The sequence below is a fragment of the Myodes glareolus genome, chromosome 6, assembly GCF_982192425.1.
Source record: "Myodes glareolus chromosome 6, mMyoGla1.1, whole genome shotgun sequence".
NCBI lineage: Eukaryota > Metazoa > Chordata > Mammalia > Rodentia > Cricetidae > Myodes > Myodes glareolus.
In genome coordinates, this window is record NC_142031.1 from 91,633,965 (window position 1) to 91,652,568 (window position 18,604).

At 41.9% G+C, this 18,604-nt stretch overlaps 1 protein-coding gene across 1 annotated transcript; it reads left to right on the forward strand.

The window, feature by feature from the left end:
• Positions 1 to 40: 40 nt before the first annotated feature.
• On the forward strand, positions 41 to 18,198 carry Sult6b1 (sulfotransferase family 6B member 1). Its single transcript, XM_048416311.3, has 7 exons — positions 41 to 488; positions 1,814 to 1,926; positions 7,212 to 7,301; positions 9,920 to 10,046; positions 13,637 to 13,731; positions 14,260 to 14,416; positions 17,876 to 18,198. Exons 1-7 carry the CDS (start codon positions 290 to 292, stop codon positions 18,004 to 18,006), a joined length of 912 nt encoding a protein of 303 aa, XP_048272268.3. The 5' UTR covers positions 41 to 289; the 3' UTR covers positions 18,007 to 18,198.
• Positions 18,199 to 18,604: the final 406 nt, after the last annotated feature.

Genomic DNA, 18,604 nt, shown 5'->3' on the forward strand with positions numbered 1-18,604 from the left:
TCTACTTGTTAGATATTTAATGTCTATTAATCTTCTGTTAGGAGATTTTGTTCTTTTTCTTCCATTGAGTGGGATGCCCGGCCGGTAACACGATCGACCTCTGTGACAGCCGGCCCTGAAGCCAAGCCTGTCCGCACCTGTGGCTCACCTTTTGTGAGGGCGGGATACGCAAACAGGATGAAGGAATGGATGAGAACCGGGTGATAGATTTCCATGCGCCTGGGAAGGACTATTAAAGACAACCACCGCACGGGGTGACACCGGCTGGATTCATTAGCAGGGAGCCAGCATGGCTGACAAGTCCAAGTTTATCGAGTACATTGATGATGCTTTAGAAAAATCTAAAGAAACGGCACTTTCTCAGTTGTTTTTCACCTACCAGGGGATTCCCTACCCAGTTACCATGTGCACCTCGGAAACTTTCCGAGCTTTGGACAGCTTTGAAGCCAGAAGCGATGACATCGTGCTAGCGTCCTACCCAAAGTGTGGTAAAGAGCATTTTTTTTTTCCCGTGAATGCATTCTGTATTAGTTAGGTAGGGGAGGGTGCAAGGTGAAGGTGGGAAGAAGGAGCCTCATCTCCACACGGAACTCTCTGGAAATGAGCACTGGCAGGGCAGGGACAGGGAGCAAGACAGCAAAGCACATGGGCTGTAAAGTCAACAACTGAAAACTTGATAAAAAACAAAACAGAACAAAAATCCAGTAGGCTGGAGGAAGAGGTATGGCACGGGGGCGGAGGGAGGACCGGCAGTGCCAGAATAACACGATATGAATACAGCAGAGGCATGCCATTTCTGTCTTGTATGTAATGATTTCCATGTGCTGGACTTCTTTTCAGGATCAAATATCAACCCTCTGGTTTCTCAAAATTGTTTTGTAAAGTCCATCATCAACGGAGAATAAGAGATTAAGAATCTAATTTACTCTATTTTACACCATCTGTTTTTTGAGTTTTTTGTTGTTGTTGTTGTTGTTATTTCAATTTTTGTTGTTTTTTTAACTTTGAGGTTCAGGGTGGCCTAGAACTCAGTCATCTGCGTCAGCCTCTAGCATGCTCGGTTGCAGGTGTGAGCTATTCCATCTACTTTTGTTTCCTTCAACTGCTGCTTATTAAAGCCCATTTCATTTAACACTTTCTGTTCTCTTTTTCAATGCTGGACTTTTATAAAAAGTCAAGTTTATATATTCCTGTAGTTCAATTTAGGGTGAAATAAATTATATAAAACCGATATTTCTCTAGCATAATATTCTTCAAGAAGCGTATTCTTATTCTATGTGCGAATCACGTCAAGGAGACACCTGCACCTGATGTGGAGGCAAACATCAGTATCTCAATTAATGTTCAGGAGGTTGAGGCAGGTGGTTCATGAGTTAGAAAGCACTGTGGAATACAGCGCAAAACCCTGCCTCCAAATGGCAAAGGGGGTAGAGGGAGAGAGGGAAAGGTAAGAGGGCAAAATTTGAATTTTAAAAAAACCTTAAAATTTTCCAATACTAAGGAGGCAAAGGCACAGAGCAAGCTTCAGAACAGTCAGTTACTATACGGAAAAATACTGTCTCAAAAAGTCAAAACCCAACCAAAACCAAAAAACCCTAAAAACATTAGATTTCATGTTAATATATAGACATAAATGCTCTTTTCTCCAAAATTACCTATTTCCACAGCCAGAGTTCTTTCTAACTCTAAAGAAGTGAATGTGCACATTATGGAATAGTTGAAAGTTTAAAATTTCCTCTTCTACACACTAAAGTGATATGTCTTTATTATTAAGACTCCTTAATGAGTTTCTATTTTCTGTCTTTTCTTTCAGGGTCAAACTGGATTCTCCACATTGTCAGTGAACTAATATTTGCTGTTTCTAAAAAGAAATACACGTGCCCAGAATTTCCAGTTCTTGAGTGTGGAGACGCAGAAAAATATCAGGTTAGTACAAACAGTCTTTCAACTTCAGCGAATGGGCGCAGGGCGACTCTTCCGTTCTGGAGCCAACATCTCTGAGTTCAGCAAGTATTAATCTCATGCTAACAATGATCCCTGAAGCCAGTTCTTGCTTGCTCACCACATCCTTAATCCTCTTCTGATATTATCTCACTTTCTTACAAAAAAAGCCTAATCCCCATTTCAAAGAAGATGAAGCTGCCATCCTTGCCCAAGATTAAAGAGATAATAAATGACAGAGCCAAAATTTGAATCCCAGCTGTGTGATTTGAACTCCGAAAGAATTTAATATATGGCTGTCCTTACTACTAGTAGCAATATTTTTAACTTGGGGGACAAGTAATTCGAGAACACTCAGGAAATGAACTAAAGCCAAAAGATACCGGCATGGGTAGAATGCAAGGCAGAATCCCATCTTCACTAAGACACTTTTAATTTCCTTCTCTTAATTACGGCTTCTGTGAATGTCAGCAGCGAGGAATAGCCAAGCAGTAGTTAAGATGGTCAAGTCTGAATGAGGGTTCAAAGAGCCGACACAGCACGTAGTTACCGTAGTTACCGTCACTCCCTTTCCCAGCAGAACCGGCTGGGACGGCTGGGAGTAAGGAGCGAGAGGGAGACTCTGCCTTGGGCCCTTGTGCTTAGACAGCAGGGAGAAGATGGACCAGTCTCTCCTGAGCCCTAGGTATGTCAGAATGCAGAGAGGAAGGGAAGCTGGACCCAGGGGGACCCACAATTGCAGTAAAACTTCCAGAAATGTTAACCACCAAGTCTCTCCTGGAGCGGACGGGAGAAACACACTGGATGGGAACTTTCGGGAACAGCTTCTGGGAATGACCACACAGTCCACATGATTGACAAATACAAACTTCAAAGTTCCTTATGTAGAAAGAATGGAGCCCGTTTCCACGGGCTGGGGAAGTAGCAGGAAAAGGCAGTTTGAAGGACAGCTGTTTGAGGGCTTGATGCTGAGTGGGAGGCAAGCGCTAAACCTGATCCAGGCTGGCGTCCAGGGCACCTGGTGAGGAGGCAGAAGAGCGCTCAGCAGCCACATTAAGGCCCAGGACACACTTGGGAGTGTGGTCCACGCTGGAGTATATCTGATGGGGGCTCAGACAGAACAGGCTCAGGCTTTGGGGCCAGAAGAACGGACATGACCTTAAAGATTTTGCTGAGCGAAGAGAAAAGCCAGCAGCGGTCACATAGCCTTGCTCCTAGAGACGGCTTAGCATTGCCTTTAGAAGTGATACTAGCAAGTGACCAGTTTTCTAACCTACACTTTAACCCTCTTACATCACAGCTTATGATCTTTGTTGCTTATTTGCCAATGTTATTACCTACCTTCAATACAAACAGCTTGTTTTGTTTGAAGCAGGGTTTGGATTGTTGACTTGCATGTTTTCCCATTACACATGGGATTGTTTCTCCATGAGAGTATATTTTAATTTCAAACAAATTATCTCAAATAAAAATACATAGCAGAAACCATTTGTAAGTGGGCGTGTGTGTGCCCTGTGATGCTGCACAGAGCTTTGACTCTTTGTCAAGATTATGCGTTTCAAGCAGGATCTCATGTAGCCCAAGCTTGCCTCAAATTCCCATGGTAGCCAAGGCTGAGCGTAAGCTTCTGGCCCCCTTGCCTCTGCCCTCTAAGTGCTGGAGGCGTGTTCCAGGCATGTTCCAGGCATGTTCCAGGCATGTTTTCAAGCATGCTCCACTACTTTCCCAGTTGCCAACCAAGACTTGTGACATGTCAGAACTTGACTGTGAACTTGAGTGTCCTTGGGACAAGGTATTCCTGTTCCTCAGCGGGGGTCATTCTGATTCGCTAGCCCCACTCGTGTGACTGTAAAGCCACCTGTTGCCCAGGGCTCTTTCTAGAACCCTCCTCTCCCCTTTCCATCCTTTACCAACTGTGACAGGAAAGTTGCGCTCTCTTGTTAGGGAAAATTCCAGCTGTAGCGAAAAGATCTAGATGACTTTTGCGGTCAAGGCATTCTTGAAGAATCTAACTCCACTTTAAATATTCACTAAAGAGGGCCTGGAGAATCAGCTCAGAGGTTAAAGGCACTCGCTGCTATGTATGGGGACTTGAGTTTGGTTCCCAGCACTCAAATGGTAGCTCACAACCATTCCAGGGTATCTAACAGCATCTCCTGCCTCTGTAGGCACCAGACACACGCATGTTACACATACATACATGCAGGCAAGACACTCATACACATAAAATAAACATTTTGTTTTTAAGTAATTATTTTATTGATAGTATGAGTGTTTTGCCTGCACAAATGTGCATGCACCATATGCAGGCCTAGTGCCTGTGGAAGCCAAAAGAGGGCATCAGATCCCCTGGAACTGAAGTTATGGATGACTCAAAGCCACCATGTGGGTGCTCGAGAGTGAAGCCCTCTACAAGGGCAAGAAGTGTCTAAACCAACAAGACATCTAGGCCGAAGGTTAATTCAGAACAAACCATTTTCATTGTGTGTGTGTGTGTGTGTGTGTGTGTGTGTGTGTGTGTTCTTTCCTGCAGAATGAAGCATAACTGTTTTCTTGTAATATAGATCACAAAGCCCCCACTGAGTAGCTCCAGAATTACCAGAAAAATCTTTTAACTCTGTTTTAGGTTTTCATAACTGCAGTATACCAGAAGTGTCTATTTCTTTTAGTCAGACATTTTAGGGGCAAATTTCTATTTCAATTATAATTTAATTGTGTCTACTTTTTAAGTTTTTTGAGATTTATTTATATTTATTTTATTGCATTGGTGTTTTGCTTGCACGCATGTCTGTGTGAGGGTGCCAGATCCCCTGGAACTGGAGCCACAGTTGTGAGCTATCATATGGATGCTGGGAATTAAACCTGGGTCCTCTGAAAGAGCAGCCAGTGCTCTTAACTGTTAAGCCATCTCTCCACCCACAACTGTGTCTCATTTTTAAAAGGCAGTATGCCTTTTATTTTAAGCAGAAATCAGAGAGAAGGTAAGCTTAAGTTAATAGTGACTCAGTTTACAGACACCTTCCCTGTAAGATGAATACAAGCGTCTCTGAAGCAGCTCTATGTAGAATTGGTCTTCATGTGGCCTGCAGCTCAGCTGCATTACCCATTGGTTTGAATAAAGTGCTGCGTATCTAGTTCTGAGACAACTGCACTCTCCTTTAGGCTGTGCCTCTAATCCTCCTAATAACTTTGTCATTCTGTATGAGTCCTTGTGTGACCTGGGGCCACGTGACAGAGGAGGAACAGTAGACTATCACTTAATCTGAAAATGACCATCTATTTGATGTTGTACAAAGCACTCGAAACCTCAAAGCCTAACTCTAATCTCTAAAACAGAGGCTCCAATGTCTGCCTGGAAACACCGCTGTGAAGGGATGTAAAGTTATTGCAAACGCCACTGATGACAGTCTAGTGGCCCTCAGCCATCATCACTGCTAATCACCACTTAGACTCATATTGTTGATTAATTTTTAAAAAATTTTTCAGTCTTGATTTATGTTCTCTTGTTTGAGTTGATGTCTCCATAGCTTTTTTTTACAGATTAGCTACAAATTCCTGAATATTATTTTATCATTAGAATTTTAACATAACTTATGAAGCTTTTGTGTGATCTCTTCAAACATGGAACTAATTGAAATGAAGTTTTGTCCTCCAAATAAAAGTTATTAAAAAATTAAACCATTATAAAAAATATAAATTAAAAACCCTTCACTATTTAAGAGTATTTGTTTTTCAGACAGGGTCTCCTGCGGCCTAGAATTCCCTGTTTGCCTAGCCTACTTTGAATTCATGTCCTTCCTGCCTTATCCTTCCTAGTACATATATAGCCACACCTTCAGGTGGCCATAAAACTTTGTTCTTTTTAGTCATTGGTGGAAATAGACAACAGAAAAATAATAAATTATTCTGTTCCTCAAGTGGACAAACATTTCATAAATCATTTCTCAGATATTTAGGTAACCCAGGACTTCAGATTCTGTTGGGATATTTGATTGTACGGTATGCCTTTAATCCCACCACTCAGGAGGCACAGGCAGGAAGCTCTTTGAGTTGGAGGCCAACCTGGTCTCCAAAGCAAGTTCCAAGGCAGTCAGAGCTATGCAGAGAAACCCCGTCTCAGGGGAAAACTGTATCTAGGGGCTAGAAAGGTTTCTCAGTGGGTTGGAGCCTTTGCTGTGCAAGAACAAGGATCTGAGTTCAGATCTCAGATTCCACATAAAAAGCCAGATGCTCCCATAATTCCATTGCTGTAGGTCACAGGGACAGGAGAACAGCTGGGCTTTTTGGCTGTCAGCCTAGATCTATGTTCAACCGGAGACTGTCTCGAAGAAACAGTGTGAACAGTGCTACAGCAGGCACCCAGGGCCTTTTTCTGGCCTCTGAGGTACATGTACAAGCACATACATACAAGCATACACATTCCACGCTCACAGATATACATATGCTTGCATTGAGAGTACACACACACACACACACAGGCACAGACACACACAGAGATACACACACATACACACACACACACACACACACACACAGAGAGAGAGAGAGAGAGAGAGAGAGAGAGAGAGAGAGAGAGAGAGAGAGAGAAGTTTAAAAATAGATCTAGTTGTTAAAAATGGACTTTTAGGAGCTAGTCTTCTGACTTGGATATTTCTGTCAGAGGCCATGATAGAGAAGAGATACAGATAAAACAGCAAAATGTAGGTTCTGAATTTGCTTGAACAAAAACAATTTATGATTGTGATAAAAGGTAAAAATTAAGTGACAAAGATTGAGGGTGAAAAGCAGGATCCAATAAAATAATTTAGGTGAGATTAATGGTTTGTTTATGATTCTTCATGAAAAAAATTTGGGCACAGAAAAGAAAGTAATTATAGAGTTCTTGAAGCCACCACTTAGATGCCATGCTTCTAGGCAACTGAACACATACACACACATGCACACAAACACATATACACACACACACTCAGACATGCACTATTTCATACACATATTCTCTCACAGACACACATGCACTCAGACATGCTCTCACACACTCTCTTATATATACTCACACACACTCTTATGAACACACAGTCGTGCACATGCATTCTCTCACACTCTCTCACACACACTTACAGTCATACATGCACTCACACACTCTCAGAAGACATACATTCTCTCATGCATATTTTATCACATGCCCTCTCACATACACACTTACAAACACACACTCTCTCTCTCACACACACACATACACACACACTCACCTTATTGTGCGTATTTTGTAGAGAATGAAGCTGTTTCCTTCACCAAGGATTCTGACAACTCATCTCCACTACGACAAACTACCTCAGTCTGTCTTCAAGAACAAAGCCAAGGTGAGTGGATTTGAAACATATTAAAAGATTTAATTTCATTTTGCATATGTATGTGTTTTGCCTGCATGTATGTATGTGTATCTGTTATACCTAGATCTGCAAAGTCCCCAAAAACCAACAAGGAGACTGAGTCCTTTATGGAAAAGCAAAGAGCCTTTATTCTACACAAGTCTGCAGACTTGGACTCCCAACCTGTCCGATGTATTGGAATGATCAGAGAGCCCTAAGCTCAGTTAGGGTTGGGATTTTATAGTAGCAAAGGTGGGTATAAGGGATTTCTAAGGTTCAGGACCCCTGATGGGCTGACATTTGTCTAGGGGTGTCCTGGTGAAAAGCAAAGGGTGTGTGCTGGCAGGTGATCCTATCTACAATGATTGGAACATTAGAAATTTCCTTTGAATGGTCTGTTCCTGGGTGGTGACTGGGTAATCTCAGTTTGTGATCTTTCTTGGAACCAGGCATTGACTTAGAGTAAACTACTGAGACTCAGGTCCCTACTGACCTTGTCATGGCTGGGTCCTACATATCGTGTGTGTGCTGAGTTTAAAACTTTCGTGTATATGTACAGGCCATCCTTTCATTTCTCTGGATTTTGTTCACTTGTTTTGTCTCGACCTTGATTTTTGGCAGTGTTAGAGATCAAAGCCGGAGCCTCTCAGGTACTAAGCAAGAACTCTACCACTAAGCTACATAGTCAGCCCTGTAGTTACTGGCTTTTGATGTGATGACCTTGCTCATACTCATGGAATTTGAATATGTGAAATGCATAATGTAGTATTTCTTTCGTTGTTTCTTTCTTCCAATGTTTTTGCTGTGGCTGCATACAAGCCAAAAGCACTTCAGTTTGTATAGAAAACAGACGCAGAATAAAGTGCGCCGTTTATTGTCATCAGTTTTATAATTCATAGACTTTACAATCTCACTGCTTTTAAAGAATATAGCCTCATAAAACTAGTAATTTTTTTCTGTTGCAATCTGCAACCGTGTTATTTCTGAATTTCCCATATAATAACAATTGTCACCAGACAGAATTGCTGTTGCTTTGGCAACTCTTACCTTTTGCTTACAAATCTAGCACCAGGAGTGGCAAGACAGGCCCGCAGCCCCAGCACTCAGTCATACTTTGCTCTTATTCATCCATCTTCCCCACTCCTCCCACCCTCCTGCCCCCACCCTTCTGGGTCCCCTTCTGCCTTCATATCACATGTATTCCTCCCTCCTTCCTCCTTCCCTTGAGCTCTCTTGTTCCTTTTCATGGTCTGCCTGCTATTTCCATGATCTACACACACACACACACACACACACACACACACTCACACACACTCATTCTGCATATATGAGCTCCTCCTTTTGAGACTGCCAGGCAAGGAGAAACAGGCAAAAACTCCAAAAGCCCTTGAGGAGCAGGCTCAGCAGCACTGACTTGTTTCCAAAGGACTGGTGCTGCCCCCTGCTGGTTTCAGTGTCCAATTACGTGGACTCTTACTTTATTTAGTCCAGAAACTCCCCAGTGGAGGATCACTTTCCCATTTTTCAGAAATCCTCCTGACTTTTGGCTGTTTCTCCACATCTGGCTTCTGTTGTGAAGGCGAATTCTAACCCAAGCCAAACCAACCCCGCCTCCACACAGCAAGGGGCTCCCGCCCTGAAGGGATTAGACACAAACCACACCCCAAACACCTGTTTTCACAGAGAGATCTTTATTAAGTGAGTTTAAGCCACTGCTCACTGACTCCGGCAGAAAAATAGCAGCAAATGCCCCTGCAGGTGTAATTTTTAAGACAAGAAAAGGGGAGGTCTGTGTTAGAATGGGCTAGGATGCGGTGGTCTATTTTGAATGGTCGTGTTAATTAGGCGAACCAAAGGGGACTTTTGATTGCTTGACTTTAGTGCCCTGATAGCTGGATCTTAAAAAGGCAGTCTCAGAAGGAGGAAGCGGCCAAATAAGGGAAGAGACCTCTAGCTTTAGAAATACAGTCTAATGGTTTATTGAGATAGAGGAAAATGGGGGAGAAGGGCAAGGCCTGCCAGAGCCATAGGCTCAGAGTGGGCTAGTGTCCCTTCGAGCATGCTCAGTTATGTCCAGGAATTGAAACAGGAAGTGTCTGAAGTCTTGAGTACACACGGAACACTCATGCACTCTCCGGCAATCTCTTGGTCATCTCGCACCATCCTTTGGTCGCCTTGGGATTCAGTTTAATCTTTCCAGTGTTCATTTCACAATTTTCATTCAAAGGCCACTACTGTCGTTGGAGAAGAGCGCCTCGGAAATGGGAGGTCCCACTCCATCAGCATTCCCAGACTGGCGCCTCTATCCCTAGTACTCATGACCCTGAAGACTGGTCTACGATTATCTGGGGTTTTACCTTTTACTCTCCGAGACTGTGCTTGTCAAATTGCTCTGCTGTGCCTTTTAGTGTCTCCGGAGGCTGCCCTTTGTGGTCTGTTTAGACCATTTCGTCATTATTAGCTAAGGTCCTCTGCTGTGTCCCAGACTTCCCCAGCAGTTTTACCACTGTCCCTCTTGCGACGTTGCGACGTTGTTCATCCTCTGGCTTTCCCAAAGTGCAATAATAATATACAAAGCTGCATAAATTAACTTCGCTTTTGTTCCCTAGATATTGGTGATATTTCGAAACCCTAAGGATACAGCAGTGTCTTTTTTTCATTTTCATAATGATGTCCCGGATATTCCAAGCTATGCCTCTTGGGATGAATTCTTCAGACAATTCATAAAGGGACAAGGTAAGCCTGTTAATAAAAGAATTTTTCCTTCTTTTATCAGACAAACACATAACTGTGAAAACATAAATGTAAAGAAGATTTAGGAAGATCTTGGGACCAAAAGGTTGCATTTAAATGAGGTTTTCCACAGCACCGCCAAGCAATTCCATGCGTCAAGCAATTACAGTGAACCTGTGGTTTCAAAGATACTCCAGACTCATGCAGAGACCTCTTAATACCACTCATGTTGTGGTGACCCCCACCATAAAATTATTTTTATTCCTACTTCAGAACTGAAATTTTGCTGCAGTTATGAAGCATAATGTAAATATGTGATATTTCTGATGGTCTTAGGTAAGCTCGGTAAAAGGGTTTTTCAGCCCACAAATGTTGACCCCCCAGGTTGAGAGTCACTGCCCTGGAGAGTTCATTTGTTGGACCATGGACTAAGTGGTCACAGAACAGATTCAGAAGAAAGATGTTATTTAAGAGTCATGTAGAAGAATATTTCTAGTTAGCTTCCCTTGAGTCATGGTATTACACAGTGTCAAAAAAATAAAAAAATAAAAACCAAGGAAGATAAAAAGCAAAACCCATAAAGTTGTATAGCTACACCTAAGACAGTTTTGTTAGATTATGTAAACATCTTATCTCCAGTTATCATAACTACTATTTTTAATTACTTATTTATTTTCGTTCTTTGATAACGTCATAGGTTTACAATAAAATTTAGCCTCTTCTCTCCCCATTGCCTTGTATTATTCTCCCTGCTTTCCCCATTGAAACCTTTCTTTCCCCACCAATTCCCCTTCCTCCTCCCTGTCTTGTTAATTAGTTGTGGCATCTCGCTGAGTTTAAACAGGGTTGCTGTCCTAGTTTCTTTTCTGTCACTCTGTTAAATAAAATGCCACGTCCAGGACTACTTATAGAAGGAGTTTGTCAGGCGGCAATGGCCCACGCCTTTAATCCTAGCACCTGAGAGGCAGAGGTGGGAGGATCTCTGAGTCTGAGACCAATGTGGTCTACAGAGTGAGTTCCAGGACAGCCGGGGCTATACAGAGAGACCCTGTCTCAAAAATAAACAAACGAATGAACAAACAAACAAACAAATAAAGGGGTTTATTCGGGCTTATAGTTCCAGAAGAATAAGTTCATGATGACAGAGGAGCAACATGGGGGCTGTAACTGGAAGCTGAGAGATCCCGTTAAACTGCAAGAATAAGTAGAGAGAGGGAACAGGAAATGGCCTGTGGCTTTGAAGCATCAAGGCCTCCCCTGGTGACACACTTCCTAAATCTACCCAAAGAGAGTCACTGACACGGGGCCAAGTATCCAAATATCTTAGCCTGTGGAGGACATTTATTCCAACTACTGGTTAGTTACATGAGCATGGGTGGGAGGTTATACAAGGGAGCGTGGGTAGTTATACCACAGAAGAAAGCAACACATACCCACACACACACCATTATTAACTATTAAGTCTCTCACTGAGTTATGGGACCTTGTGAGCACTTCCTCCTTCACGATGAAATAATAACGATTAATTTCCTACTATTGCTGCTTCTTCAGATACTAAATTAGGTTTGTAATAGCCATGCTTTCCCTTAAGACTTATGACCAACCAGAGTAAGGCCCTACTGTATAGCTAAGAACACTAACAAGATGTTCTCTCAATTGCTAATTGCCCCATTTGTTTAAGAGGCAGAGAGCCTACATCCATGAGTACCGTGGCCAGAGGTATGTAAGCATCTCCTTTTAATAGTGGCTAAATTACCTTAGAGGGCACAGTATAGTCTTCTCTCTTTAAGAGAACATATGTAACAGTTTCTCTGGGAGTAAAATAATAAAGCTAAGAGTCCCTCTCGGAGGCAGTGAAAACCAGGAGACCTGACCAGCTGCCCGAAAGAAGCAGAAGCCTGCTAAACTGTCTGGAAGAGTTTTAGACTGTAGTCACTTGAAAAGGGCGCTTTCCAACCTGCTGAGCTGCCTGCAGGCTATGTATGCTCTGTGCTCCAGGTGTCCTAGCTTTTGTGAGCTGTCACCTTGATGGCACAGCTGTCTTTGAGTCACTTCTGCTCCTGCAAGTAACACCTCACCCATACTTCTGTGAGTAACCCCAATGAAATTCATGGTCCAGCAAGTTGGACTTCGGTGGTGTCCATCCTTTGGCCGCTATGAGCTCCCTATCTAGGATGCATGGACGTGCGCATCTCCCCAGGGAAAGCTTCGCTACACAAAACTGCTTCTCTATGCTGATTTTAAAAATTGCTGCATTTAAGATGGATCCCATGTTTTGCTACCTAGACACATAGTGAAATGATTACTAAAGTCAAGCATGTCTGTCCGTCATGTCACATGGCCACTTCTCTGTGTGTAGAGAAGGAATCACATGTATTTGCTGTTCCCTTAGCAACTAGTATTTTGTTATACAATTCAGTATTCATAACAACAGCCCTTACACTGCACTAGATCTAGAAGTCTAGGTTACCACACTTTTCAACTCAGTACTCCACAATTATACTGAAGATGTAGCTTTGACCTTCATCTACCCATTTCTTTCCTCCCCATCTCTTCCCATCCCTGCTTTCTGTATGCAATCAACCTTTAAAAAGATTCCACGTGTAGCTGAGACCAGTGTTTTGTCTTCTTCCCTATTTTAGCTAGCACGATGCCTCCTAGGTTCATGTATATGCCATACATGCCAGCATCTCTATTTTAATATCCCACATTGTGCCTGTACACCACAATTTGTAAAAACCACTCTGAAAGGTGTTTGACACAGCAGAAGCCACAGCATTCCACATACATGGACACTGCATACAGTACTGGCTTCCTAGAAAAGGTTAATATTGGACTGAGTCACATCAGCAAGGCAAGCTCATTAGGAGACGCTTATGAAGCACCGCTCAGCATGTCTCCATTTGTCTAGAAACACTTCATGGAGACCGTTGGAGTCAGGCGGGGTAAACCCATCACACGGCTCCATATACATAACATGAGGGAACATTCAATGATGATGTTTGGTACTTGTGGGACAATCTAAAGAATCTTCCCCACTGCATTCATTCTTTCTGCCTCCTTATTTGATTGACAACAAGATGTAGCAGTGATAACTTGGACAGGATTTCTTCTGTGAAAGATTCTTCCATTCAGCTTCAGAGCAGCTGACCATATTGTGGATCTATGTCATCAGCCATCTCAGCTCCTGCCGCTGTACCTCCCAGCAGTGACGGACTGTGATCTTGAATTGCAAACCAAAATAAACTTTTTTTTTCTTGCATAAGTTGCTTTGGTCAGAGCATTTTATCACAGCAACAGAAGGGAAACTCAGACACATGCACTTTGTCTGAACTATCTTGTCCCATCATTCTCAGGAATGTCTTATAGCTCTGGCCATATCATTTTCATAACTTGCTCAGATGTATTATTTGTGGAAAATGTTCAAGAAAGGAAGACATGGATAGAAATGGACAGTGAGACAGGCGTATGCCACCTCTTTGGAGGCAGATTTGTAATAGGCATAATCTCTTTTGAACGTATACCCATAAGTTTCTATCTATTTTCCTGCTATGTAATTACTTCAAAAGCTTTTTTTTTCCCTTTGATTTTAGTTTCTTGGGGAAGCTATTTTGATTTTGCAATTAATTGGAACAAACATATTGATGATGAAAATGTTAAGTTCATATTATATGAAGATCTGAAAGAGGTGAGATTATGGTCATTGGTATTCAAAGGCAATATTTATTAGTGACCACAACACAGAGCATATACTTAGGATGTCTGATTGTGTGAACAAAAAACATATTCAATATTTAAAATTTTAGATACATAATACAAAACTAGAAGTCCACTACACATAAAGAAAGGCGTAGTTTGTTTGCTTAGCAAATGAAATAATGATTGCAGATTAACAACTGCTCTCTTTCCCTTTGTGATGGACAGACAGTCCGTGTTAGCAATGGAAGAAACAATAGTTGGGGCTCAGTGAATTTAACCAAACCTGCAATTGGTTGTGAGCTGAATTAGGGAACCCTACACCCCTCATCCAGGCTGGATAAGAAACTTGCTCAGCCCAAGAATGGGTACAAGGACTTCAGAGGGCTGTGTTACATATCACCGTTTCTCAAAAATTAAATGAATGATTAATAAATAAGTGAACACTGATTTAAGAAAAATGCTGCCTCAGCAAACCCCACTGAAAGATATTTATCTTTTCAAATATTTTTGCTTTCAGAATCTGGTTGTTGGAATAAAACAGATCTCTGAATTCCTTGACTTCTCTCTAACTGATGAACAAATACGAACTATCTCAGCGCAGTGCACCTTCCAAGCAATGCGGGAAAACTCTCAGGAGACGCATGGTGCTATCGGCCCCTTCCTGTTCCGCAAAGGTAAAGTGGCTTTCATCTGTGGGGTGTTGTGTCGGCCCCACACTGAGCAGGAAAGCCAAACCACGGTGTCTGAAACAAGATAGGGTGTTGTCTTTTTTCTCCTTTAATAAGAATTCAGGACAGGGGGAGCCTGGAGCTGTAATTGGTGACTGTCCTCTGTCCTTCATGCACTAAGTGCCCAGTGATGGCAAAGCAGCAGCTGGAGCTACAGCATTCAAGACTCAGGTGGGAAAGGGAGACAGCAGAGGAAAGATCCTGTCCATTGGCTAATCCGCCCCTTCTGGAACGTTCCAACAAGCCCCATTCAGGGCTTGCCTGCGCTCATTTGTCATCCCTTCCTACAGCAGTCCTTGGAAATGTAGTTTCCTTATTGGAGCTAGGTGCATTGTTACTCACTGAAAGTCAGAATTTTGCTAATACACAAGGAGGAGAAAATGGTCACTAGGTAGGTAATCAGGTATTCACAGATGATTTTACTTCATTTCATTAGAGTGTTCTAAGTTCTTATCAAGTTCTATAATTCTATAGGTTAGGTCTTTCCACTTTTATTTTATTGAATATTTAATGAAAATATAAAAGTTTAAAATTTTTATTACACTTTGTGTGTGTGTGTGTGTGTGTCTGTGTGTGTATGCGCGTGCGCACACGCGTGCACGTGCACACATGTGCCATGAAATGCACGGGGTGGTTAGAGGACAGATTGTGGAAGTCAGTTCATGTAGGACCTGGAGCTAGAACTCGGGCTGCTAGGCTTGGGGGCAAGCGCCTACATCTGCCGAGTCTCCTCATCAGCCCTATAACCAGACTTAAAGGCAGCGTAGGGAGCAGCAAGGATGAGCACAGCTAACATGGGAACTGACTGCATACTGACCGGAATGCTGTGTTAGGGTTAACATTTATAACAAAAGAAAACAAAAGATTTCCTTTTGCAACTTAGGAAAAAAGCTGAAGCCCCAGGACCTTGCTTTTCCGTTGTCATACTTCAGGATTTGTGCCGAGTCTACTTCCTTCTGTTAATTTTTTGACTGATCTATCTTAAATATCCAGTATGAGTGGAAGATGAAATAGGAACCTGGCTGTAGATGGATTCCTCCATATCCCTGCTTCTTATGCCTTATTCAGGAGGGAACTAGAACCCACGCATTGTTCATCAAATGTTATTTGGAATGGAAAACTCCTACAATGAAATAAATCTGATGTTCCCTGTACAGCGTCCAGAAGGCTGGGAAGTGTGGAAGGGCATGAAAATAAAACACAAGTCATTTACAGATGTCATCAAAAATTTAAATTTCTCCCGCCTGAGTCAGGTTTTACTTTTTTTTAAAAATATTTATTTATTTATTATGTATACAATATTCTGTCTGTGTGTGTGCCTGCAGGCCAGAAGAGGGCACCAGACCCCATTACAGATGGTTGTGAGCCACCATGTGGTTGCTGGGAATTGTACTCAGGACCTTTGGAAGAGCAGGCAATGCTCTTAACCTCTGAGCCATCTCTCCAGCCCCCCAGGTTTTACTTTTTGACATGTCTCTTCCCAGCCATTTGTCATGTGAGGACGGTTTTGTCTTGCTTCATTTCCTTAATGCATTGTAACTATTTTGTCGTGTCGGTAAGCCCATTTCATCAGGACACATTTCAATACTAGTGTGACATAGAGCTCGCAATTCCAACTAAAATCATTCAAAGATTCCACAGAACGAAATCATTTATTTTTCATGCATTTGTTTATCCTCTGTGTGTATGTACATTTGTGTGTTAGTATGTGTGTACATTCAAGAGTGTTAAAGTTATCTCGATTCGGGAAATAATCAGGCTAGCTAAAAGATAAACAAATATATTTTTATGTATTATAAGGGGAAAAACTCATGAAACAGGAACGAGAAGTCCAAGCTCAGTTGTGCCACGAGGGAGACACAAAGATAGCACACCTGGGCCGTGCAAAGCCACACCCTAGCTTGGTCCCACCTCTTAAAGATAATTGGTTAACAAGGCTTCCCTATCATGAGTGTGTATGTACATGTTGGGGGCTTACATGTGCATGTCAAGGTGTGCATGTGGAGGTCATTGGAGTTGCATAGTGTTGGAGTGGGTGTGGCCTTGTTGGAGGGAGTGTGTCACTGGGGGTGGGCTTTCAGCTTTCAGAAGCCCAAGCCAGGCCCAGTGGCTCTCCCCTCTTGCTGCCTGCAGATCCAGATGTAGGAGTTGCCATGACCAAGGTGTCTCTTCACAGCAGTTGAACACACTGACTAAAACAACAGTATATATATATATATATATATATATATATATATATATATATATATATATATATATATATATATATAAAGAAATAACATGATTTCTTTGTAAGATCAACACTGCTTTCTACTACATGGGTTCCAGAGATCATGCTCAGTTCCACAGGATAGATCTGGTGCATTAACCCACTGAGCCATCTCACCAGCCAAAGAAATAACTTACTATATGTTAGAAAAATATTTAAAATTTTATTGAGACAGAGTTTCACTATGTAGTTCAGGATGACCTGGAACTTGCTATGTGGTCTGGGATTAACTCAAAAGTATGATTCTCCAGCCTCCACCTCCTGAGTACTGGGATTACAGGTGCTTGATACAACTGGCCAAAGTATTAAATTGGTAATAATAAAATAATTAAATTGGTATCAGTGCCTGATAGATATCTTAACAAAAACCCAAGGTAAAATGTTAACTTCTGAAAGTGTGTTTGAGTATTTGAGAGATGTTAGAAAGGGGAAAAAGTCATTGAGAAAATGTAAGATTTTTAGATTCCAGGTGCTGCAAGAAGGTTGAGGGTAGGCCATTGAGATGAAGTCTTCCTTCCCCCAGGTGGGCAAGGACACCAGGTCGCCTGCCACTGGGGCACTGCTGATCTTACAAAAATAATGTGTTATTTCTTTTTTTAACACTATGGTTTTAGTCAGTGTGTTCAGCTGCTGTGAAGAGACATCCTAATGGTGGCAACTCATATATATATATATATATATATATATATATATATATATATATATATATATAAAATAAAGCATTTAGCTGAGACTTGCTTACAGTTCCAGAGGGTTAGTCTATGATCTGCATGAAAGGAAGCGTGGCAGCATGCAGGCAGATGTGGTAACTGAGAGCTCTGCATCTGGATCTGCAGGCAGCAGGAGGGGGGAGCCACTGGGCCTGGCTTGGGCTTCTGAGACCTGAGAGCCCACCCCCAGTGACACACTCCCTCCAACAAGGCCACCTCCTAATCCTTTCAAATAGTGCCGCTCCCTAAGCATTCAAATGTGTGAACCTATGGGGGCCATTCTTATTCCAACCACCACAACTCTGCCGAGTTAACCTTTCAAAGTGAACCACTGAAGTAACCAAAGATAAAATTGGGTAGCATACAGGATAAAATTAAGAAACATCCTAACATATGCCTGAGTCTTTTGTCCTCTCTGTGTTATAGGTGAAGTTGGTGATTGGAAAAATTTGTTTAATGAAACTCAGAGCCAGGAAATGGATGAAAGATTCAAAACCTGCTTAGCAGGCACTTCCCTTGGAGCCAAGCTGAAGTATGAGTCACATTGCCTGGCTTGATTCTGGCCAAGATGGCTGACCTACATATTTTCTTTTTCCTAATACTAATTGGATTTATATAATTAAATAATAATTCAATTAAATAGTCACATAATGACAATCAAGTAGCATGTAATTTTGAATAGTGAGGAAGTTAACGGCTGAAGTTTTTGAGCTCAAATTAAAGTTTGTCTTCTTTGTGAAGAACTGGAACATTGTTGTCTGTGTGTTATTCTAGGGTTGGACTCACACAAAATAGGCTTCCAAATGCTATACATTTTCTTAAGCTTTTTTCATTAGGAAATTTCTCATTATGGATCAAATATTTTGTAGTAGTTTTCTCAGACGTACTGGTGGGTGAAGTTCCATTCTGACACTGCATTGACACCAAATTAACATTAGCAGCTCCAATTTGTTTCGGGATAAATGCATCTTCATCTACTCTGGCATGCCATGCACACAGGTCTCTGGATGTGCTTCCCTCGGGAGTCCATGTAGTCCTTCATACTACATTCTTTAAGTCAAAGCTAAAGTTTAAGTTTTTGTACCATACAGATTTTTTCTGCTGGAGGGTAATAAATAGTCATGTGGAACTAATAAAACAATATAGAGAATGTTC

Coding starts and splice junctions, on each gene's coding strand:
- Sult6b1 (XM_048416311.3), top strand. CDS start 290: ATGGCTGACAAGTCCAAGTTTATCGAGTACATTGATGATGCTTTAGAA. Junction 1,927..7,211: donor GAGACGCAGAAAAATATCAG/GTTAGTACAAAC, acceptor CGTATTTTGTAG/AGAATGAAGCTGTTTCCTTC. Junction 13,732..14,259: donor TATATGAAGATCTGAAAGAG/GTGAGATTATGG, acceptor TTTTGCTTTCAG/AATCTGGTTGTTGGAATAAA.